This window comes from Amblyomma americanum, chromosome 8 (genome assembly GCF_052857255.1).
Source record: "Amblyomma americanum isolate KBUSLIRL-KWMA chromosome 8, ASM5285725v1, whole genome shotgun sequence".
Lineage (NCBI taxonomy): Eukaryota > Metazoa > Arthropoda > Arachnida > Ixodida > Ixodidae > Amblyomma > Amblyomma americanum.
Window position 1 is genome coordinate 39,770,213 of NC_135504.1, and position 24,142 is coordinate 39,794,354.

Sequence of the window (24,142 nt, forward strand, 5' to 3'; positions counted from 1 at the left end):
GTTCTTGTTTCTGTCCACAACGTCCTGTTCAGTTATCGGGGACTCTGTACTGGCTTAGCCAAAAAAAAGAGAGAAAACACTTATGAAACAGAGTTTCGCATGCATTCATAAGAGCGCTGGAGCAGAAAGGCAAAAATAGCAGTGACAGATTAGAGAAGCATAGCGAGTGAGGTAGGGTGCAAGGAGGAGGAGGAGGAACAGACCTGACCAGCGTCCTGAAATCGTAGGCGTGGTTCACGAGGTGGGGCTCCTTGGCCACAGTGACCGTCACGACCGGGTGTCGGAGGGGCGTCTCTTGCCGGAAGTGCTGCAAGAGGGAACCGCACCAGTGTACTGAGCGAGCCGCACGCAGCGGCTGGCGCCAAGCGAGGACGCGGAGACGGCAATGCCAGGACTTGAAATGGCGCCAACAGACTAAGGCAGACGGCGCACACGTCGCTCTGCCGTATGCGGTTTACTCTTTCTTCAGACGCCCGCTAGATAAATCTTTTGCGGCGAAAGACTGAGGGGCATGAGTATTAAGAAATTTGTGGTTTCAAGCCACAAATACGTGCAAACATGCAGATGTACTAGCTCATGATGAATCGTACTATGGACGTTGGTTTGAAACGCCTTGTGTTAGCACACTGAAATGGCAATTCATGCGAACGAAGTAAACTATTTCCTACCTTGGCCATCGCAAGTTGCTTCAACGTAGCTTGGCTCAAGTAGAACAATGCACTTCTCTAACAATAAAGCAGTCGAACCCTATAGACTGTTACGCTAACCGTGCACCACGCTCCCATCGTCTCAGCGCCGTTTCGCCTGAATGTAAGCGCGCAGAAGCCAGGTGCTTAACATTCCAATCGCGTGTGCTGCATTTTATTGGTAATTAGTCCAACTGAGCATTGTTTTGTTCTCCCTTAAATCACAATTGTTTTCAATCATGAGAACGAGATATTAGGCATCTGCTACTCACTGAAAAGAGCACTTCAAGGCGTCTATAACACTTTCAGTCTGTGTGCTGGGCCGTCTCTTAGAAACTTTCTGCGTTGTTGTGTACTCATTATGTTCTACAGCATATTACACCGTAATTTGCGCCTGAATATTTCAAAGTTCCCTAGTACCGCTCTTCCAAAGAGCTGATGCTCATTTCTACATGCAATATGCTCTCGGGTTGCGCTAACCGATGGAGGTTTAGACCTAACTCGTGCAGGGAAGTGGGTGACTCACGTGCAGGAACTGTCCCAGCACGGGCCTCTGCTCCATGGCCACCTGGTAGTCGACGCCATGCAGCTGGTAGTCCACGTCCAGACCCCTGGGCTTGGTGGGGGCCACGACGTGGGACACCTGCTGGGCCAATTGCACCAGCTGCTCCTCGTTGGGCACCTGCTCCACGTGGTCTAGACCACGCAGCTCCACCATGGGCACCAGCTGAGGGTTCCTCTGGCGGAGCACGCCCAGGGCCGTCAGGTTACCTGCGTAATGAGTCCGTAAAAATGAGCCCATTTTTCCAAATGCTCTGAAAACTGCCATGGTCAGCTGGAGGTGAGAATGGGGTCGACAGAGAGAAATAAGTTAGAAGAAAGGCAGCGATTGTTATTTCTGGCTACTCCGCACAAGGGCAAAGGGGATAAGGGTCAAAAGGTGAGAACGACAGTGAGGAGAGAAGGTATGCTGTATATACGGAAGTATGTATCAAAAGCCTATAAGCCCACTGAAGCCCATTACTTAATGCACTGCTGGCGCAGACCACAGGATTTGTTACCCATGAAACACTCAGGTCAGAGTGAAAGTATATTCGCCTCTAAGAAAAGGTCTGAGGTGCAGCTGGCTTAATGCAGTTGTGGGAGCCACTCGAGTATAAAGCCCTGGAAATACACACCATAAACATCCAAAACAATTTACAGTGCTACGCTGGCATATTAAGTCCTCGAGAATCACTTCCGAAGACTAGCCGGTTCACAACTATCTCCACTTCGTAAGATTTCATTCAGCTTTTCTTTGGCCTACTTATCGGATAAAAACAACTCTCGTTTCAAGCGCGGAAGTGATGTCAGAAATAATTGTAATGTGGAAACTTATCAGCGCGCATGTTTTAAGGTGCCCTACCAAGCACAAAAAATCAGCGAGGAGTGTCTATCGTAATCTTTTTTAATTCCTTGTTCGTATTATAAAATATTGACATTTATATGGTGATAGTAAACTGAAACAAACATCCCTCTAATCAGTCTGGTTCAAAAATACATTTTGCGGTTTTCATTATTAATAATTCTTCTTGACAGAAAACGATATTCTTTACTTTCGTCTTATTTTAGAAGTATGTACACTACGTTTTAAGGCGACACCATCCAGCGCGTCATCAGGAAAAAATTTGACACCGGGCATAAATTATGTCCATTCGCTGGAGTCAATTGACGCCACCAGAGTGGATAATTCTCCTTAGCTGGAAACAAGTGACGTCACCAGAGCGGAATTCACGCCAGTTCCGGTGAAGGCATCAACAGCTTCTAATGATGTCGCAATGCAAGCACGTAAGGTAACTAGGTACCCCTGTCAATTTCTGCTTTTTTCTTGTAAGTGCGTGCGCAAAGCACTGGAAAGAGCCAATTTTGTTCTTGTTCTTTCTATTATTTCTTTATTATATAGCAAGTCGAATACTAAAACACTTGCAAAATCTGCTGGGGCCACAACCGAAGCAAGTACAGTCCCATTGTACACATTCTTTATTTCGGCGAGAGAATATACACAAAGCTCGGTTACACACGCTCAGTCAACAAAACAATGGCAGCCAAGACGCAGGATCCGACATATGAAATTCAGCAAACATAACCTTCAATCTTAAAAAAGTAGAACACCGTAATAAAGGACAGGAAATTGGGAGCCATATTGATTTTGAGTTGTACTGTTTTTAACACTTTCGCCCCATGATATTGAATTCAGCGCTCTCCGTTGTTTCAGCTAACAGGGTAATTAAAATCATTATTGCTCGCATTTCTAGCAAGCAATTCTAAGCAAGCCTCTCAGCAAGCAAGCATTTCTAGCAAGCTTTTCTAAAGTACCGAGAAATTTTCTTTGTGCGAAAGCCAATTCGTTGCACGAAAGAAACTCACCGTGGTTGAAAGGTCCCAGCGACAGATCCCCCTGTATCTGTAGCGTCCCGTAGACGACGTGTGTGCAGAGGCAGGGGTCCAGCTGGGACAGGTCGAAGTGTGGGTCATCGGGCCTCACGTAGCACACCACGCTACGGGTGGGCAGGAGGCTCTTGTCGCACACACCTGCATTAGCCAATGAGAGCTCAAGATGTGTACTGTGCAGGCGAGAGCGAAGAACAACAATACACATACAAGATCTCTATGAAATGCTTGTTTATTCAAAAGCAGTGTGCACAGCGTCATATGAATCAAAGCCGATAGATTAACCATCGAAATTCGTTCACTGGTTTGGCAACGAAGGAAAGCGGGATTATAGCGCGTGCGGGAGTTCAGGTATCGGAATGCCCGACGTTTGTAATGGTAAGTGTTCTGTTAATAGTATTGCAAAGGCCTACATCAACAAATGGTAACTGTCCAAAATCGAAAGATATGAAAACTCATTAGCGAAAAGAAAACGAACAATGATGTCACGTACAAAATATTTGGCTCAAATAGGAATAATGCATTTCAAAAATACTGCCGCGAACCTGGAAGTCTTCAGCTACTGTTTCCTATCGTAGATCTGCGAAGGAGTGAACGTACTAAATAAAAAAGAGCTCTAGAAAGGTTGTGCGGGTTAACCCTGGAATGGCGAGAACCATCAGGTGAGCACTGCACCGCCCACCAAGTGTGTGCTGGCTCGTACTGACGTCAGTATTAATGTAGGGAAATGTGAGGCCTCCCACACTACGCTGACAACATTTCAGTGCGCTGGAATCTCTAATAAGTCCTTCTTTTGAATATGTTTGGTCGTTGCTGCTTTATAATGCATTAAAAGCAGTGTAACAGCGGCCCAGCTTTATTGGCTTATTGAATAAACAACACGCATGTGATTAAAATGAAAAAACAATGAATGAAAGCTAAATTACTAAATAATCACAGAAACAAAAGCTAGAACATGGGCACTTGCGTGGAAAAACTCTCCCCGTAAGTGCTTTCACGGTGACCGGTCGCTTAGATTACCGCGCGGAAACTTAGTACTGGCATGTGACGTCACACGTGGCTAATGCGTCTTAGCTTTCAAGCGAGGTGGGAGATACTCTTTACTATTGAAGAAACGGAGTTAGCCATCACGTGACACATAAGTGCTGTGTACAATGCGTGATCCTATCATTTTCACACCGCAGGGTTTCGAGTAGAGTTTTGATTAACTCATCACTAGTTAATTCTAATTTTCCTTCGCTCTGATCATTTTCAGTCCTGAACTAAACATTCAGGTGCAGATTTGTGAAAGTCATGCGGAAGAACACAGTCGCAAAAAAAAGAAAGCGTTAGGTAGCTAAAGGAGACTCTCATAGTTTTCTTAATTAGTAGCTGCCAAAATAACCTGCACAAATTTTGCACCCACAAATGACATTAAAATGCTTTCTTGTGGGTATATTAAAAACTGCCGAAACTGGGAATGGCAGATCTCCGAAGATGGTACTAAAATATTCTCAGTGCTCCATGCATAAACCAGGCTACTGCTTGATTGCATTAGTTTCATTCGTTTCACAGTGAACTTTCTTCTCAGGGTGTAGTATGGGAACAGCGTTTACTGTGTCCTCAAGGTATTTTCTTACGTATAGATTGCATGGCTTCTCTGCACAGTCAAAAGCTCATTTGTTCAAAGCTAAGCCTTAAAATGTTGGACGGCTCATGGTATAGAAAATCGAATAAAAATAGAGAATAAATGTTTTAGGAGTCTAGCTTGCTGAACACTTTTATGTCCAAGTTTTGGAATTTTGTCGGACCCCACCACTCGTCGACACTGCACCTGCCGGAGGCGAAACCCAATAGGCAGGGAGTTTAGATGAGCACTGCACAGGACCAGCCAATGAGCACTGGAGCTCTCTTGGACGTCCTGCAGACGTCCTAAACGTCCGAAAGATGTCCATGGTAATTTTAATGTCCATTCAGCAGGAACGGCGGCCATCTGTGGCAACTGTTATGACTGACAGCAGGGTATCTATGGTGCACAAAAACTATGCCTAACAGGTTTTACACCGCATAACGGTCTTGAGAGAGAGTTTGTACTTCACCTACCTATGGCCACAGTAACAGGCAGCCATCTCTTGTTCCGACTAAACAAAACCATTGTAACAGCACGGTGACAGCATTTCATGAACCCATGAAGAAAACTAAGCAAGCAGCCTTTCATGAGTCATTCATGAAAAGTTTCGTGAGATATGAATGATTTCACGAGCCCTGCACGGAAGATTTCATCAAACTGCAAATAAAATCACTGTTGATTTCGAATGTTCACACCTCCCCTCACTCTGAATCTAACTTCAATTCGTACTGATTTTGCACGGTCCATCTAAGCCGAATTGAAGGAAGTCGATTTGTATTCTATTCACTAACTCCTACAACACGCTTTTAAAACAACCTTCGTGGCCCGGTACTGATGAAGTGCTTCCGGGAGCTTTATTCAGTTCGACCAGAATGCCTTCCAACCTGCCTCTTATTACTATGTGTCTTAATATTACGGACGCAGCTAAGCATCGCCCGGCATAGCTGCAATGCACTGGCCTTCATCCCACCGCGAACGGGAGCCAAGCAGCAGGATTAAGACCCATTATTCTTCGAATTGCAACAGTTGAGCTCCTGCTGAGATTTCTGGCATGCGCGGGCACCTCTCCTAAGTGTCGCTGCCTAGGACATAAATTAGCGCCATCTATCATCGTGTTCCACAACTAAGCTGAGCGGCGAGAGCGCTTCAGCTTTTCTCAGCATGATCCGGATGCGCAGTAATTCGTGTGTGAACACACGTATGCGTGGGTGCGTGTGCGGCTTGAAATGTTGGGGAATTAATATGAACATCATTACGTTGCCTAATGCGCATTAAAATCTTGGCACGACTCAGCACCGGAGCAATCCCATGCTTTACGGCTTGGTTGAAATGTGGTAGCCGTGGCACCGGAAGCATGCCTCGGGGTCAGAGGTTGGCGCCGATTCAGCCCAGCACAGGCCAAGCCATCTGAACTTGGAGTACCTTTTTTAAAAACATTCACGTAGAGTTACCCCGCTGTCTTTACAACACGTTTCTCGCTGCTGCAACGCGCTTCCTGAATCTTAATTCCAAATGCAGAATATCATGTCCTAGCGTGGCTTAATTCCTTTCTTCTCCATGCTGCACTCTCAAAGATGACCGGTGGTCGTTCATCATCAGAACAGACTTATGAAGATGCTTTTATGAGTTGGCATCGCAACGTCCCCCAGCCCTGTTTCGAAGAATGCGAACGCTTCTTGATGCATGGGCAGCCCGTTTCCACACTGACACGTTAGTGTATTTCATTTGTACAGCCACCCCTTTTACCCCCTGAGCATAAACTGCATTAATAGGAAGAATGATATTCCCGGAATAACTTGTTCAAACGAAAATTCATCGCCTGAAGCTCCTTGTCTTCCTTGACGCCTAAAGGGTCGCTGGGGGCCACCGGCTTATTTTGCGATAAATTAATTTTATTTCTCGGGCAGCTATGGCAATGAGAAAAAAGGCGTAGGACCCCTTTCCTCTCGATTCATTCAGTTGGCTAGTTTATAATTTACAACCGACTGACAAAGCTGCGTCGATATTCCGCTAATTTATTACAGCCTTCAGGCTCCCAATGTTAACCGCAAGTTCCGTTGCAGAATTGGCACTGTGTCTCTCCACACTTAAAATTTTAGGAGAGTGCACCACAAAACAACAAAGCGCTACATTAAGTAGAAAGAATGCGCGAACGTGCTGAATTTTCAGAAAGCCGAAAATGCGGATGCGTTTTCTTGAGCCTTCATGCTTCGCAGCAGGGGCTGATTAATGTGCGGTTTCGAAGTCGTACCTGTGTGCCTGGAATTAAGGCATTCGAGAAGGCCGTACAAAGTTAGCAAAATTACATGCTCCACCCAGCAGTGTACATCACCGTTTATCGATTTGTTCTGCTAACGTTATTTGCGCTTATACCAGTACATAGGAATGGCTATTTGTAGTAGGCTTTATACTTGACGGTAGCAATCCATACGACGCAATATGTGCATTTATACGTTATACGTTATAAAGTTTGTCTGCCATACCACTAATTTGTTCCCAGTGAAATGTTGAGATCGCGTTCTGTGGTCTGCAATGCTGCAATGTGGCTTTGTTTGCTCAAATGCAAAGCCGTACGATTTGATAGTCCCGCTGACAAAGCGAGTCTTGGCATAAACGCGGACTCGTAGCACCATCTGCCGGGAAAAATCAAAGGCCAGAGTAGCGAGGAGCATGGTGTGGTGGTAAGGTGTCTCTGCGGGCTACGCGGCTGATCCAAAATTTCGTTTTGTGTGCTAGCTCTAAGTAACGTAGGCAGTCGGGGAGATACGTATTTCTTGAAGGCATCACTTGAACACTGGGCTGGAAGGAATACTCAGTCCGCTATCAAAAGATTCGCCTCTTCCAGTGGGAGGCACGTGTTCTTTTCGAAGCTTTGGCTAGAGGACTGAGGATTCCTTCACGCCTCGTGTTCAAATTCTATTGCTTCTACTTAAGTAATGCGCACGGGGAGATTTTCGGTTGACTCAGTGCTGAATTGGATGCCTTTAAAGTGATGGCGGTTTTTCATTCCGACTACACGAACCAGATGAGTATAATCACGAATGGATCGCTGAGCGAGGCGAAACAAGAGGCCTGATTCATGTGCGATGATTTTGTTGCGAACAGGAGCTATTGTTGATAATGTATGGCATAAGTACGAAACTTGCAGTTCACATCAGCAGTGCGCGTCGTGCTTGTCGCCATCTATTCCTGTCTTTTTGTGCGCTTTATGGCGGTGCCGTTTATGTATACTTCGAAATGCTTACGTTCAAGATTAGTTACCAACTATCCCGGACACATATTTTACTCAGCTCGCAGAATAGTTCTCAATAGATGCATATTATTGGCATCCCCTTTGATTCGGGGCAATGGCAAGTGCCATTTTACGTCGTAAATTATAGTGCCAATTTTATTAATTCCTGTACTTTTTCATTTCCTTGCGTTGAATGCCATTCTGTTTATATTTTACTTCATTCTAAGCTATTATCTATGATCAAAGCGTTATTACTTTTATTCTTGTGACGGTTTGTGTAATTTTTATTATGCTTTTACTTCACCAGCTCTTGCTCGTTCTAGGACAACCTGATTTATTTATTTATTTATTTATTTATAGCAGGGCACTGTCTCTTGATTTGTCATATGAAGATTCTTTCCGGATTTTTCTCATTCCAGCCCTGTATTCACGCAACGATTTTTTCCTTTTTTTGCGTATACTTAACCGTGTTGATTTCGTGCACTTTATTTTTGATGTTCGCCATAACTTCCTCCCCTCTTGGGGCCTGCATAACCTGTTGTAAGCTTTCTAGTACCTCCCCTTTATTTTTTTCTTTACTTACTAGCAATTGTCTGCGCTATCGATTGGTGGTCGGTAGAGTTTCCATGGAGGCAAAATGCTAGATACGTTCCTGTGTACTGTGGGATGTCTGTGCACGTAAAGAACCCCAGATGGTCGAAATTAATCCGGAGCCCTCCACTACGGCACATCTTTCCTTTCTTTTTTCACTCCGACTTGCTTACCTTCCCTCACGGCGCGGTTGGGGCATGCATCGAGAGTGAGGAAGTTACCGCGTCATTCCTTTCCTCATAACCGCATGTCATTTTTAGTATTAAATTTATAGCACGGACTGAAACCAAGAGTGCTATTTCAGCGGCGAATAATCCACCGCGCAACATTTATCTGCTCATATTCTCTCCTACTCTGTGATCGCACGTTTTTGTCGCAACTCGCCAAGGTGACAAGACTATTGCAGTAACCGTAAACGTAAGCGAGGAAATGTCACGAAATGTTTCGTTCTCTTACCGCCAGGCACTGGTTGCGAGAGGCACAACTCGGACCACGTCGCCAGCGCCGCCAGAAGGAAAGCGGCGAAGACAGAATTCTTCGCCGCCATCTTTGTTTTCAGGCTCGCCCGCTGCAAAGAGAAAAAAAAGAGTTGATGTCATGAATAAAGCGACCTGTAGGGCATGCGATTTTTTTACAATATAACAAGTGAAAAGACTATTTGCAATCACCATTAAGCCTTGTTAACGAAGCACCAACGGTATACTTGACTGAGAAGTATATTCATAGCGTATGAATAACGCGACATAACGTTAACATTAAGTCAACGAAAGCACAGTGAAGTTTCATTGTTGCTAGTTAGCTGATGCGATCAGCGATACCAAAGCACATCTTCACAAAAGTTTCCGTGCTCATTTCCAACACCTATGAATGTGGGCTCATGCATTTTGCTATTATGGTGTGGACGGCGATTCAAGTGGTGACTACATCCGGAGTGGGAACGTTTGAAAATCCACGCTTCGATGCACCGTCGAAGTGATGGAGATGCTTAAAGGATCATGTAGTCCGAGAGAAGGTAAATGACTGAAGCAGTTCGGGTGTAACCTAACCAGAGCCCGCTGCACTGAAGCTGCGACAGATGGCGGCAGCTATCAAGCATACACTTGCCACTTCACACGCGCAGTTGGTGCCTCGTGGAACCGGATCGCGCCAGCGTCTCCAGAGTGTGTTTGTTTTCAACTGGTAGCAGGTGACTTTTCGCCAGTCCCTAGATGGCGCCACATGTTGCGAAAGGGGAATATAAACCATGCGTGGAGCGAGCAGCCTATCCCAAAGTATAGTCTGCATGTTTATTAGGTGTGAGTATTACTCATATACAAATTTCTGACGTCGTTCGTGCAACAAATATGTCAAGAATGTGAAAATACGAGGAAAACGACCTAGTTGTGTACTACGTGCCTAACAAGGTTGTTTTCAATAACAAGCGTGAATATCGGTACCTGGGACTAAGGTCAGTGTAATCGCTATTAAACGTTATTGTCATTGGGAAATGACCAGCAGAAAGAGGTCCTAAAAAAGGAAAATTTACAGGGACACCTAAATACATTGTGCTGGTGATGCGATAGAACTTCAAACTGTTGACGCCTTTGCGGAAAATGACGTCACTTCTGGTCTGGTGACTTCCCGTCCTGTCGGGTACGTCACTTCTCTCCAGCCAATGGGCGAATGTTTAGGACCAACGACACAATTTTCTTCCCATGAGGCTTTTGTATCGCCTTAAAACTGGTGGGACTTAATGTAGTTCAGTAGAGTTGAGTTCGTGAGCTATTAGCCTAGCAATTAATCTGCCGCCAATTGATGCGCAATACATTAATTATGCAACTGAGGAGAAGCTCGTGCAGATTCCACGCACTTAACCAGCTACTCGTTAGGAGGAAAATATCATACAAAAATATAAACACAAAATGAACACAACAGAACAACCATGTAGCCCGTGAGCAATGCTTAGAAAGACATACAACAAGCTTTCAGAACAAGCTTTCGGGTCGACATTGCGCTTTCACTGTAAAGGTATAATCCCTAGAACACTTGATCACAGCGTGCAAACTATAAGCTCTGGACTTAGTTGGCAACATCTGCTGCCGCCGTCTTGGCTTGGTTTGACTTTCCTGGAACACGAAGTATTAGTTGGCTGTCAACACAATGGCGTATCACAGCAAGCGAGTTTCCAGCGAGGTTTCCTTCTTAAGGCTGTAACCAGTCTTCGGACCATACAGTGTGCATCCAATAGACAAGACTGCTGAACATTGTAGTGCATCTTCCAGAAGACTACTACAATGCGCGTGACGCTATAAAAGTTCCTTTAGGAAAGAGTAAATTGTGGCTTACGTTACCACTGTTATTTGGAGGGTAAAAAGATTTATGGGAGCCCTTTGCAAATTTATGACCCGCGTTTGGCGCTTGTTTCCTGTAGACATTCACACAGTTTGTGGAGTGCTCCAGGAGCGGAGCCAAGAAGTCGCGACCAGCAAGAGACGATACGGAAGGCATGCTTCCCCGCAAGGAGAAACTAGGGAAACACAATAAGAGCACCCTTATTGCTAGAAGACGAGAGGATGCGCTTACGCACACGGTTCCTCCTCTCTATCCACCCTCTTCCACTTGGCACTGGAAGGAAGGACAGACCGACGTGTCGGGTCTTACGGCGCCGAGTCCTCACCGTAAATGAGGAGAGCCCGCCAGTGACACCTGGACGCATAATCTTCAGATTCAACCGCTTTCATTCTCTCAACTTCCTCGTTCGAAATTCGTTTCGCTACTTGTGTTTCCATTTCTCCGTCCCTTCCGTTGAAATCGGCCAGTAAAGTGCCCACTCTCTACACCGGCAAGCCTCTCCGCAAAGTTTCACGTGCTTTACAACCACGGCTGGGTAGCTGGCGCAATGTCTACGTGACTCCTGGCTTCCCTTGCGCGCTCAAGTCGTCCGAGCCAGCCGCGGCCTTGACATGTCGAGCGTCCGCGGGGAGCGCTTATCGGGAACATCTCCTCGCCTTATATCCGCTTTTCGCATGCTTGCGTATTCTCCGCTGTTCAGAATTTCAAAAAGAAAAGCAGCAGAGGAAAAGAAAAAAGTAAAAAATAACTGATAGAGCTTCGTGCAGGTGGCGTGCGGCCAGCCGCAAAGCCCTACGCGCTGCCTCTGTAGGACTGGATCGGTACTCGTCCCATAGGAAGTCGTTTTTCGCCGGCATCTCGCATACATGCAAAACTCCACTGAGGACACAGGAGACGCCATCTCGGCCCTCGTTGTACGTCGGCGCTTTCATTTGTCATGTTCCCTTTTCATTTTTTTTAACGTTACAATCTGTTTAGTTATGCATGACCAACCGGCCCTCCGACTTCGACTCACGCTGAAGACGAAGAAATGAATGTATTGAAAGAAAGCAAAACGAACAGATGCAAGCACGTTATCAATGACCCGCTTTTTCTTAGACAAACACCGACGGGCAGCCACATTGATCTTGAGGCATCTCTTCGCTTCGCATCCAGCTCTGCGGGTAAAGAGTCCTAAAAGATGCGGAGGCTTTGAAAGTCGATTTGTTTGCCGTTACTCGTTTTTACTCCCGCGATTTGCATAGCCGACATCGAAACGAATGCAGAGGCTTCGTGTTCTCAATGCGCTTCGTCTTTCTGGCTGATGATGCATGCGTGTTCGAAGAAAGCACGCATTTTTCACTGGCTTGTGCGCACGTGTGATAAATGCCCTTTGAGAGAACATAAGGCACAGAAGTTGTTGGTGGAGAGGCAAGCCGATCCTTGAACCGCCTACGCAGAAGTATGTGCCGAAGAAGCCGCGGGACTATCGCGTTCTTGAGGAGGCGTCTTTAATCAATACGCGTTTGACGTTCGAGGCCGTACGACTTGCGTAAAGGATGGGGAGAAAAGCGAGCCACGCGTCATGAAAGAGCGTGCACTTAAAAGACAGTGGCATGTTTGGCAGAGTCAGTATGTACTTCTACACTTTCCTTACTCATTTTTAAGTGCTTCAGTACTCCGTCTTTGATCTTAATCACAGTTGAGGGGAAGCTACATGCCCGAGAGGACGGTTTTCAGGAATGCGTGGTTGGCTCTAGAGAGAGCAAGAACGGCTCACATGCGGACGAAGTCGCCTCAAGTTCGTAGCATCCACTCCGTTGCTAACATGCTCTGAAGTGGAGTTTAGAGGCCTGCAATTCTAATTTGCCGTAGTTTTTTTTTTCAGCCCAATTGTTGGACGATAAAATTTAAGGCTTCAGGAAGCATATTCGTGCAAAGCAAGATTTAATTAGCTGCAAGAAATCTTAAAGTACGACTGCTTCACTGTAATAACTTTTGCGAAGCCACCTATTACACCATTCCCAACAAAATTCACTCCGCTACTACTAGCTACGTATACAGCTGATTTCAGAATGGCCAGTAGAGCACTAGGTGTCAATGCTCGTATATAAACGCTTTTCAGGGCTTAAATGTTTCGGGAAGTAGTGATCGGCATCACTTTATTATGCATCTGAGATATGCCCAGCTTTTCTGTCATGCTGCATCCCAGATATACTCAGCTTCCCTGTCACGCTGCGTCCCAGATATTTTCAGCTTCCCTGTCATGCTGCATCCCAGACATGTCCATCTTTCCTGTCCTGTTGCATCCAAGAAATATTCAGCTTCCCAGTCATGCTGCATCCCAGATAAGCTCAGTTCTCTTGCGTTACTGCATCCCAGATACGCCCAGCTTTCCTGTCATGCTGCATCCCAGATAAACTCTGCTTTCCTGTCATTCTGCATCACAGATATGCTCACCTTTCATGTCATGCTGCATCTCAGACATGCCTAGGTTTTCTGTCATGCTCTATCCAAAACAAACTCGGCTTTCCTGTCATGCTGCCTTCCAGACGAGCCCACTTTTCCTGTCAGGCTGCATCCCAGATAAGCTCTGCTTTCCTGTCATGCTGCATCCCAGACATGCCCAGTTTTCCTGTCATATGCTGCATTCCAAACATGCCCTGCTTTCCTGTCATGTTACACCCCAGATATGCCCAGCTTGCCGGTCATATGCTGCATCCCAGACATGCCCAGCTTTTTTGTCAATTCTGCATCCTAGACATGCCCAGCTTTCCTGTCATATGCTAAATCCCAGACATGCCCAGCTTTCCTGTCATATGCTGCATTCCAGACATGCCCAGCTTTCCTGTCATATGCTGCATCCCAGTCATTCACAGCTTTCCTCTCATATGCTGCATCCCAGACTTTCTCTGCTTTCCTGTCATGCTGCATACTTGATATGCCCAGCTTTCCGGCACTTTCAGCGACTATGACGTCATCTGTGGGACGCCAGTAGCGAACACCTTGCAACTCAATTTAGATATTTAAAACTTGTGATTTTTAGAAAAACTATGTAGTTTCGAGGTATTCTGCGGGAAAATAGTGATTAGCATGGCCGATTCTTCCTGCGCGTTAGGACCTATAAAATGCTATAAAATACGACCTATAAAATGCTTTCGGCGCTCACCTCAAGTATTTCCGACGGTCATAAAAAATTAATGGGATGTACCGAACATTCTAAGTTCCCGCGGTGGTTTTGATGGTTCAGCGTCATGCGGCACGTGGTGCTAGCCTTGCAAACTAGAAGCGTTTGTCCAGACTTCTTGGGCTTGCTTTAGCTGCCTTGCATCACTGGGCATGCAGAACGGCTGAAAATGCTAACAGTGTGATTACCATAGTACAATGCGCGAACAGTGTTTAGTGATACAAAGCGGTAGGAAGAGGAAATAGTGCTCCAAGATAAGCAAAGAGTGATTTGAACAAAGTAGTATAAAGTGCGACCAGCTCGGAACACTGCCGAGCACAAAAAGTACAGCAGCGCAAGGTAGTTGAATAAAAAGTACGGAGCAGTAGCACGAAGCACAGATAATATAGTGAAGAAGAGCTAAGTTGCAGGAATCGCACGTGGAAGAGTAAAAAGAACTAAGAATACAGTACAGTTAAGGTTCCTCCCCGCAACCTTATGCGGTCTTCCTCGATCTCAAATGGAATAAGCTTGTTCTTCCTTCCCTCTAGAGGTTTTGAAGTAGTACTGATAAATAAATGTGAATGCCACGATTGGCGCGACAGTGAACTAATCACCGAATTTAGGTAATATCAGAATTCCTTATTTCGAGGCGCTGTCCCTGTGGGGTGTTTCACAGCTGGCATGAATAAACGCTTCTGTTTTTTATCATGCACGCATGGAGGGCAAGTTGAACCTTAATTTCAATGCGCTGAAGCTGAAACTAGCTGCAGGGAAGGTATCTTCAAGTTTTGTACGCATCAGAGTCGCGAACTGCAAAACGCTAGCCCTGCTTGGAGTGTCGAAAGTGACAGGATCAAACAGGTCTGATCATTGCAACAACCGCATATCAGCAAAGTCAAGGTTTCTGGTCTCAGCAGTTTATTTATAAAACCTGCGCATGCTGATGAAAAGTGAATGAGAAGTGCGGTCCTGTCTCGTTCGTATCGGATAACGTATTTCGTTAAAATTACTTTCTGTGTAGATTTTTTTTCCTCATGAGCAAATGGTTGGCCCAGTCTGTGATAGCGGAACAGGGCATTGCTGATTACCAACTAGCGCTGCCCGTCACAAACGGCCGCTACCAGTGATAAAGGGCTAAACATAATGAGTCAGGAAAAGTCATAAAAAAGACTGCCTTGGTACTGCAGAGGTTATTATCTCTACAGGTTCTCCTTCTGAACGAATAGAGAAGGTGATTCTGAGTCGTCGAATGAATATGCGAACATGTATATGAGCGAGTTAAGTATTTAGAACGCTCGTCGTAAATCGGTGATATTCGTATATGTGAATTCGTGCATAATTTCGCGTTGCCAGTGGTCGTGACTGTTCAAGCCTTGGATGTTCTTATCATGGGGGCAACCGCTCTACGTGCAATTGAGTATAATCAGCCCTGCATAACTGACGGATTTCTAGTTATTACTGATTCGTTTTGCGAAGCACAGAATAAATACTGACAGCGCAATAGTAAAGCAGGAATATGCAAGACATGAAAACCAATGGCTGAGAGTTGTAAGGCCAGGTTCGTGCCTGAGATTAGCGCATGCACACTAACGGCAATGAAGTTTGTATTTTCAGCTCTAAGCCGAAAAATAATACAGGAAATGTAGAAGGGGCAACGCTGCACACTTTCTGTTTCACGATACATGGTTTCGATTTGAAGCGCCTGCTCTTTTTTTTACCCACGAATACGCGTCTATAAAACATTGCGTCTTCAGCGTTTCACACAGAATCCGTAGTATGCGTAACGCACTAACCGCTGTGGTCATTGCTTAAGCGCCTTCAGTCGAAAAAGTGTGCAGGCGACTTGCCCAGTGTTTACTGTAACAGTGAGGTATACGCGAACGCTTCACAATTCTCTGCAGCCAGCCACGGTCACTCTGGGCAGTCATCCAGCCAGTGAAGACAGGCGGCCAAACGGTGTTCGATTCTGCGAGGCGCCATGAGCTATGGATGGCGGATAGCACGCAAAACCGGAGCCTCTACGCGTAACAGATTGCCAACTGGTTACGTTACTGTGGCATGATGTTCAGGTTTTTTGTGCTCTGCGTCCGGGACGTCTCAGTAATCGATGTCGACACAGATGCGCCCATTGTTCTGGTCGCGCTGAATACTGGAAGGGTGCCATGAGTAACCGCACATACTTGGCACTATGGAAGTAGGCACGGTGATTTGAATGGGGGCTGGTTTGCTCACTGCTCATCACAACTTCCGTCTTTCTATTCACGAACGTACAACCTCGTTTCTAACCGGATGTGTTCGGACAAGAGATGATGGTGTTGGCGGCAACCTCCCCCCCCCCCCCCCTCCCGGTGTCCTATTTTTCGTTGTTTTTTTTCTATTGGTCCAAGGCACAAAAGCGTTTATCTCCTTTTGTATTGTTCACAAAGCCTCGTTTCTTCACACCTCCGGGGTATTCATGCACTTTCAATATCAGTTGATAAAAATTGTTAGCCAGAACTAAAGGAAGCGATGGGTGCGAATTGCCTTATCGGGGAATGGGGTAGGACGCTTACGGTGGTGACTTCACCTGGAGAGAATACAAAAGAAAATGTGCGGCCTATTCCACGGCTGGTACTGAGACCTGAGATTCCTGATGTTTGTACCTGGCATCGGCATCCACTGTGCTAGTAAAATTGAGTGGTCATCGCCATCGTACTCATCTTTCTTACAGCGAGGTCCAGGGACTGTTCTCAGCATTCGACACGCAATGCGTGGTATAACAATATGGCGTTTGCTGCTCCAAGCCAGAGTTGGTGGTCGTGATTGCGTGGTTCAAACGGCAGAGGGCAGAGCTTAATAGCGGGATGTTCGAGTTCCGGGTCTCTCTGCGGTAGTAGCCTACTTCCTCTGTTGTACTTGGTTACCAACGATGACCTGATTTTGAAGCAAATCCGCGAGCACTCGGCAGGCAGGCACCCTTCCGACTATGTATGCAAGTTGTTCAGATTTCAAAAGCTCCGGTTTGAGTGAATAAACGTAACGTGATCTGAGCCCCTCTTTGGAAAATTTCGGCTAAATTCTTGCTTACTTTTATCTTAGCTACGTAAAAAATGAAATGTTAGCAGCTGACGCCGCGGCGGGATGCTCAGTTATTGCTCTTGTAAAGTCACAAGAATACTGCCAGAAAAAAAAAATCCTCAGGACTTCTCTCCTATATTCGAGGGAACATCGGCCGCTGGAAGCTCATTTCCGAGAGTGCGGCGTCCACATGTTCATGGCTGTGGCCTACCTTAGTAACATTTTTTTTCGGTAAGCAGCTGAAAGTGGAAGCCTTCGCGCATTGTATTCAACGTTGACTTAGCTACTCACTTGTCCTAAAACCCAATCTAACACAACACACACATAGGCATTTAGGGCAGAAAACTGGGCTAGTTGATGTTTAGATATGAGAGGACATAGTAATAGCGCTACTACTATGTCCTCTCAACACACACAGACACACACAACAATCCGTGTGAAAGCTACTCCTGCGGCCTGCTCGTCCGCCCATTCCAACGGCAGCTTCGACGCCCTGGGTTACCAGTTGGCGCGTGGCTCAGAGTACTTGAATGATTGCGCGTGGACGCGTTTCAATCTGGCGTCACAGCGCGCCAGGCACCGGATAAGAAATAACGAGAAGAACAGTAAGACGCTCGGTGGGAGGCCATCGAAGGCCTCCGGTCTGGCTCGCGTCGCGAGGTCACCGTTCGCGCACCAGAGCAACTCGGCCGCGCATATTACATACACGAAGGCGGCACTCCGCCGTGGTCCCTTAGCACCGGCCGGATTTCCCCCCCTTTCGTGCAGCGGGCGACGCGAAGTGTGCGTTGCGGCGGCGACACATTGCGGGCTGCATTCGGCGTCTCTCTGCCGGCCCTCGGCCCGTTTCAATTATGGATGAGCGATTCCGGATCGAGTATACGGAGGTTTCGCGGAACTGTGCGGCTTGCGTTCTGGTCGACGCTGGGCCTGCCCTGTTCATACTGCTGTGATGAGTCATTCGTTGTTAAAGAGGGGGTGGGCTTACGCTTACAAAAGTTCTTTACACAGTCTATAGAGTCTTCATAGACTCCTGTCTACGAAGCGTCAAAAAACAGCTTTATAACTCTCTCTTCCTGTCCCATCTGAATTGCCGTCATTTAGTCTGGGGAAACACCACGATGTCTAACATCACAAAACTTCTTCTATTGCAGAAGAAAGTAGTGCGCGCTATCGCCAATACTTCATATGACGCTCATACGCAGCCTCTCTTCAGCGCCCTTAATTTACAACCGGTCACCTCTATATATCGTAGTATTTTACTCAAGCGTTTCACTACTGCGAAAAAACAGAACGCGAAATTTTTCGAGCATTTATCTCTATTGACAATGAATTCTAACATTTACAACACACGTCACAGAGAAACATGGTACGTTCCTAAAGCGCGCACTAACTACGGTCAACAAATGTTGCGCCACGCACTGCCATCTTTTTTAAACTCATTAGAAACTCAATAGACACCTATCTCTCCTTTTAATGGGCTCACTGTGGTTCCCTTTTTTTCCCTGGTATACACTGACGCCATGAATGCTTGACCAATTTTCTCTGCTTGTAACTAACTTATTATTTATAGATGTGAATTTCAAGACTATTTGCATCATTTTATACTATTCGCTTTCTGTAATATAATTCCTTGCAGCATTATATCGTTGATTTTTTTATCCTTATGTATATCTGTTATACAATGTTCACTAATGCTTTTTTTTTTCTCGTTTATCCAGTATTGTATGTTTGTGTTCTCTTTATTGTGCACAGTGCCATTTCTGTAGGGGGTACACACCCTGTCAATCCGAATTCATTTGGCTTTTTGTCTGTACTCCTGTCATCTGTGCATGTATAGATGCAAATAAAACTTGAATTGAATTGAATTGAAAGTCTATAGACTCTCTGTAGACAAACCCTAGAGAACAGTCTATAGGCAATAAAAATCCTATGTACAGTCTATAGACAATCTACGGATTTATGACCATCCACTTTTAGCAGAATTTTGTCTGCAGACAGTCTACAGACTTCTTATAGTCTCTACTACCTTCCTATAGATATTTCTTTTTGTCTATTCATAATCTATAGACCGTTTATAGACCATTTTTGTAAGAGTAACCACATCACTGTTCCCTCTTAACAGGTTGTGCGCAACAAAGGGCATCGCCTTTGTTCTAAAGGTTAGACTGGTAACTAGATGAACTGTGCAGCTAGCGCTGAGGTAATTTCTGTTCGTGTCCGTGCGGCCGTGATGAGTAACACATAGCTAAAGAACGAGGGGGGAAACTAAACGAGTACTTGGCATAACTAGATCGGTCTTCACTCGTTACGGTTCCTACGCAATGTAGGGCGCCGGCTTTCTTTGAGCGGTTGAATTGTTAACTAACGGAAGTGTGTAGAGCTCTGCAGCTTGTTCCCTGACTTGCCGAATAGGCAAGGCTGCGATGTGTCACGCGTGGCAAAACAGGGAAGAGGAGAAATTAATGCGAAGGTTGGCTCAATCATGCAAATGTGCGCACTCAACAGTTCGTGCCTAATGTACGGCGTCGGCTGTATGGCAATAGGCAGGCAGTTAACAAAGGTCGAAGTCGAAAAATCCCCCTTGTGAGTTTTCAGTGCTGAGATCACTCTCGTACATGGTACCAAGAATGCAGACGACCTTTTGGTCAACTAGTGACCCATCCGGTTGATCGAGCTCTACCTCTACCTTCGAACATATCCTATCAAGCATTGCGTGGTGTTTTATGTTCAGGCGAACCGCTAGAGCTCTCTTCTTTTTTTGCCTTGAACATCTGGGGGAATATCGGCTACCTCCATTCAGTAAGCATGTCACGGTGCGTTGTAGTTCAGGGCTGGATAACTATCTGGGTTCACATCGATCGATTACCACTGCCCAGCGCAGTCTCTTCAAAAGCACGGATTGGCCCATAACTTCCTTTCGGTACAGGGCTGTGGCGGTTCCCTCTTGTCATTGAGTGAAAGCCGCCTCATTATTGGTTGAGTTATCATACGCGCCTTAAGCCGTGCTCATTCAGAAATGCCATCGTATTTTCCTTAGTTTTCCTAGCGAAAACTCCTCGTTACTTTTTTTTATACACACTTTTAAACGGCTTGAAGTCTGTGGAGTTCCTTTTCTTTCATGTAGACCACGTAGGCCGTTATTCAGGTTGGCCTAAATGGTAAGCACAAAACAGAAAACTTGGCAGACGTGGTTGCACCTCTCAAGCGCAAAGAATATATAACGACTACAATACATCACCCACCCCTGTCCTACTTGAGTGAAGGTTTTCCCAGTTCCACGCTGGACGTACAACGACAAGAGCTCTTTGATAATATATGGTGCAAAAGTGCGATTCGGAAAGTGGCCGTTTCCTGTGGCCACTTCGCATAGGTAAGCACTCAGCGGCGCCATCTAGGAGCGGCAAATAAAATTTTACCTGCTTATAGTCGCAAAAAGCTCACCGAGGAAAAGTCTATGCAATGTTTGTTCTAAGTAAAAATAAATTATACGGCTCTTTCTGGCTACGTTGATGTTTGTCCGGAATCAAAAGACTTCTAAGTTGCTGAAAAGATTGCATTTAATAATCTTCCGCAACTCTATTCAAACAGGTGTAAAGGACTCCTTTACAGATTTACAGATTGGTCCTTAAAAGTAAAGGACCAGCTGTAAAGGACTCCGTGATCACAGTTTTATAGTTAATGGCTGTGTATCCTAGGCTCGGAGAAAAGCGCAGAAAAAAAACTCTGTCCACGCACAGCAGCGCACTTCGAAATCGGCTGGTGGTGGTTACACCTGAGCTGTTTTTTGTGTGTTTTTTTAAGGCCTTACAAGCTTATAAAAGGTCCGTTTTCAGTGAAAGCAGTCTTTTCTTGGAATGCGGTAATCTATTGATAAATGTCAACTTCAATCTGTGCTCAGGCTCAGTATCCCTTTAACTTCAGAAGCCCTGAAGTTCACTTCACTGTCCACAGGGGTCGCGACAATCTGGCAACCGGCGGCTTTTGGCCCAATCAGAACGTCAGATTTCAATACATGGGCCCTATAGGGAGTTTCAAAAGTCCATAATCAAAGAGCTGAGGCTGCCAATAGCACACTAACCCATGACCTCTGTGCGTCTCTGCTCGCGGTGCTCTCTCATCGACCTTATCCTGCCGTTTATTAGGCTCGGTAGTATGCGTGTTTTTCTGGCACCGCAGCGCAGTGCGCATTGGGCGCGCCTAGCCTTGAGCGCAGTGGCGACCTGCGATCCGCGCCAACAGCAAGGGCAGACGCCTAACGTCCACACGCTTAACTCGCGGCAGTCAGATAAAGGGAGACAGCGTAGGGGGCGCTAGCGTTCAGAGAATGGTTGCCTAGAGTTCCGCATCGCTTATTATGTATGTAGTGCGGAAGCCGTTAGTCGCATGAGTCACGCATCTCCCGCGAGACTAACCTTGGAGCCGCCTGGTGTCGACCGCTGTATGCAGAGCATCCCGCATCTCCTGCATATCGGAGCAGTAGACCTGCTATGTGCGCGCTTTAAAAGCAATAGCTCCTCCCGCGACTGTCTTTTGGGCAAATAGCGTCGGTGCCGTAGTACGTCGTGACGAAAGCTATCGCGCCCTTTAACTCAAGGCTATCACCACGGACTCGAAAATGAAACGCTCTCCAGAATGTCATCTTGTGGTGATGTGATTCGAATTAACCAATACCATCTTGCAGCTATGAGGGGTGGGAGGGGAGAGGGGGTTATTTGTTTAGCCTTCCTCTATAGAGATGGCGCCGTTCGCACGGAATGACGTCATTGTCAGGTGACCGCCAGCGGTAACATGACATCCTTTGTAATGTGTCTGATATCAGAGTCCCACAGCCGATGTGTGCACGACCCATTCGTCCCGTTAAGGTCCTCACATATGATTATCACTTCCGTACACGTCCTCAGTCTCTTTCCCAGTTGACGCTGAAACTCGAGTCATATTAAGTAAAAGCCCCTTAAAGTTTCGTCCCTGCGTTTCAAACAATTTAAAATATAAATCGTACGATGGTTACCACTATGTAGCGCGACATTCAGCGAGTGATGGTGATGGGTAATATATAATGTTATTCGTACGCTATTATTTGTGTTCTAGAGTGGGTGTGACGTCAGTATGCTCTCACTCGTGACGTAACTGTGTTGGGAGCACTCAGCGTGGTGAAATGCCATAACGCTTGCAGGCTCTCATGCGTGACGTAATTGGATGCTGACCAATCAGCGTGCCGAGGTGTTACACCAGCGCCGACGTCGAGGAACCGGGAATCATGCATTTAACAGCCTTCGCTGTAAAAAGAGAGAGAGAGAGAGATATCGCTATGCGTCATTGCCCAGATTCTACCTAGTGAGGTACAGTTCTGTCGCTGGCAGTCAGGGCAGCCCATTCAACGATTACAGCAGGGCAGGAAAGATCTTCCCTCTCCGACCAAAGTCCTGACTTGAGAACAGCGGGAACTGACCCACTGATGCGATATAGTGACATCCTCACGCCTCTTTCTCAGTGTCCGAAGCTGTCTCGTCGATGGAAACGCTAAACTAGCATTTATCATCGACTGGTCCCCCCAGCATTTTTCCATATGGTAGAGGTCTCCTTCGGTAAGCTGCACTGTCCAACGCCATTCCAAGCTTTACATAGGGGACGGGGTCATGAGTCATGACACAGTGAAACTGTCCTCCACGAGAAGGCCTGCGCTGCGACCCAAAGGCGCAGCGTAGCGCGCCATGGTTCTATTATGCTGCCGGCAGTTGAGACTTCGAACCAGCCGTGTCTCATCACGCTATCACAAGTCGATATACCGGAAACGGAACAAGTACGCATTGACGAAAAAGGGCCAAGCGTCTCCGAAATTGCTAACTGCTGCACCCTGTCGCAAAGAGCCGTTGGCAGCCGCGACGGCGTTTCAATTTTTTTTTTTTTGGCCTACGCACACTTGTAAGTTGGCAGTACAGGATGGTGGCAGAGCTATGCCGCTATGGATTCCTAACATGAAAAGGTGCGTAGAAGCTAGAAATTTTCTTGTACTTTATAAGTGCATCGTACAATTGGTCTCTACTTTTTTTAAACTAAACTCCTGGTACACAAGTTATCATAGTCCAGGTGCTCAAGGGTTGCGTTGCTCAGTGAAATTGTTTTTTTTTGTTTCAGGAAGGTCATGATTCTTACCCGAAAGTCATTCGCGCATTTAATTCTTGTTCAGTTGACCTTTTCGCGCGCCCACTATGACTGGCAGCTCGGAGAATGTGTGACCTTTGTTTCTTATTCTATTTTTTTTTCATTTCTGCTCAGTATTCGACGCCTAAAGAAATAACAATACGCAAGCATTAGAGCACCGCATTAAGGACAGCTTTCGCTGTGGGCGTCATAAAGAAAACAATGATGCAACAAAAAAAAAGGGAGGAAAAGTGCTTGGTCAAGAGCGCAACACTTTCACCATACTCTCTTCTTGCTGTCGGCTTACCCCAGCCGAGGGTAGAGGCCACTTAGCACCCTGGAAGGCCTATCCGCGTCGGTCATTAGGCCACCTAAGCCACGCGCCCCTTGCTCTCAGGGATAAAGGCAGTGCTGAGCTCGCCAGCCTATCCCGTTTCGACACTGGCGCCCGGACGTGATCCATTAGGAAGGCATAAGGCACGCCGCGCTTTCTCGGACGAGCTAAGACAAAAAAGCGGCCCAACTGGCTCGGACGAGAGAGGATGAAAAAAGAAAAAAAAATACCAAGTGAAAAGCGAGCGGGGCGGTGAAGTCACGCAGCTTCGGCGCGCTAAAGAGCCGGCAGGGATTGCGAAAAACAACAACGGTAGGAAAGCATACCGGATTGACGCGCGTATGCTTATGTATGGGTGGGACGTTACGTCCGAGAGATGGACGGGTCCGTTCGAACTGTACCATTTTATGACGACAACGTCTTCTAGGGGATGCATCGTCATTCCACCATCATCTCCATCGTCATCATCATCATCAACTTCCACTGCAGGAAAAAATCTCCAAAAAGCCTCCAGTTCGCCATCTGTGTCATTTTAACATGACATTGTCTTCTAGGCGATGTATCGTCATTCCGCTATCGT

General features: G+C 46.3%; 1 protein-coding gene across 1 annotated transcript in view; it reads right to left on the reverse strand.

The window, feature by feature from the left end:
* LOC144101420 (uncharacterized) overlaps window positions 1-24,142 on the reverse strand; it is a 58,473-nt gene that overhangs the window by 11,070 nt on the left and 23,261 nt on the right. The window contains exons 2-5 of the mRNA XM_077634584.1: window positions 9,005-9,116; window positions 3,093-3,257; window positions 1,213-1,457; window positions 204-307 (exon numbers count right to left, since the gene is read on the reverse strand). Of these exons, the coding sequence (XP_077490710.1) occupies window positions 204-307; window positions 1,213-1,457; window positions 3,093-3,257; window positions 9,005-9,095 (605 nt within the window). The 5' untranslated portion in view covers window positions 9,096-9,116. The remainder of the gene's footprint in view (window positions 1-203; window positions 308-1,212; window positions 1,458-3,092; window positions 3,258-9,004; window positions 9,117-24,142) is intronic.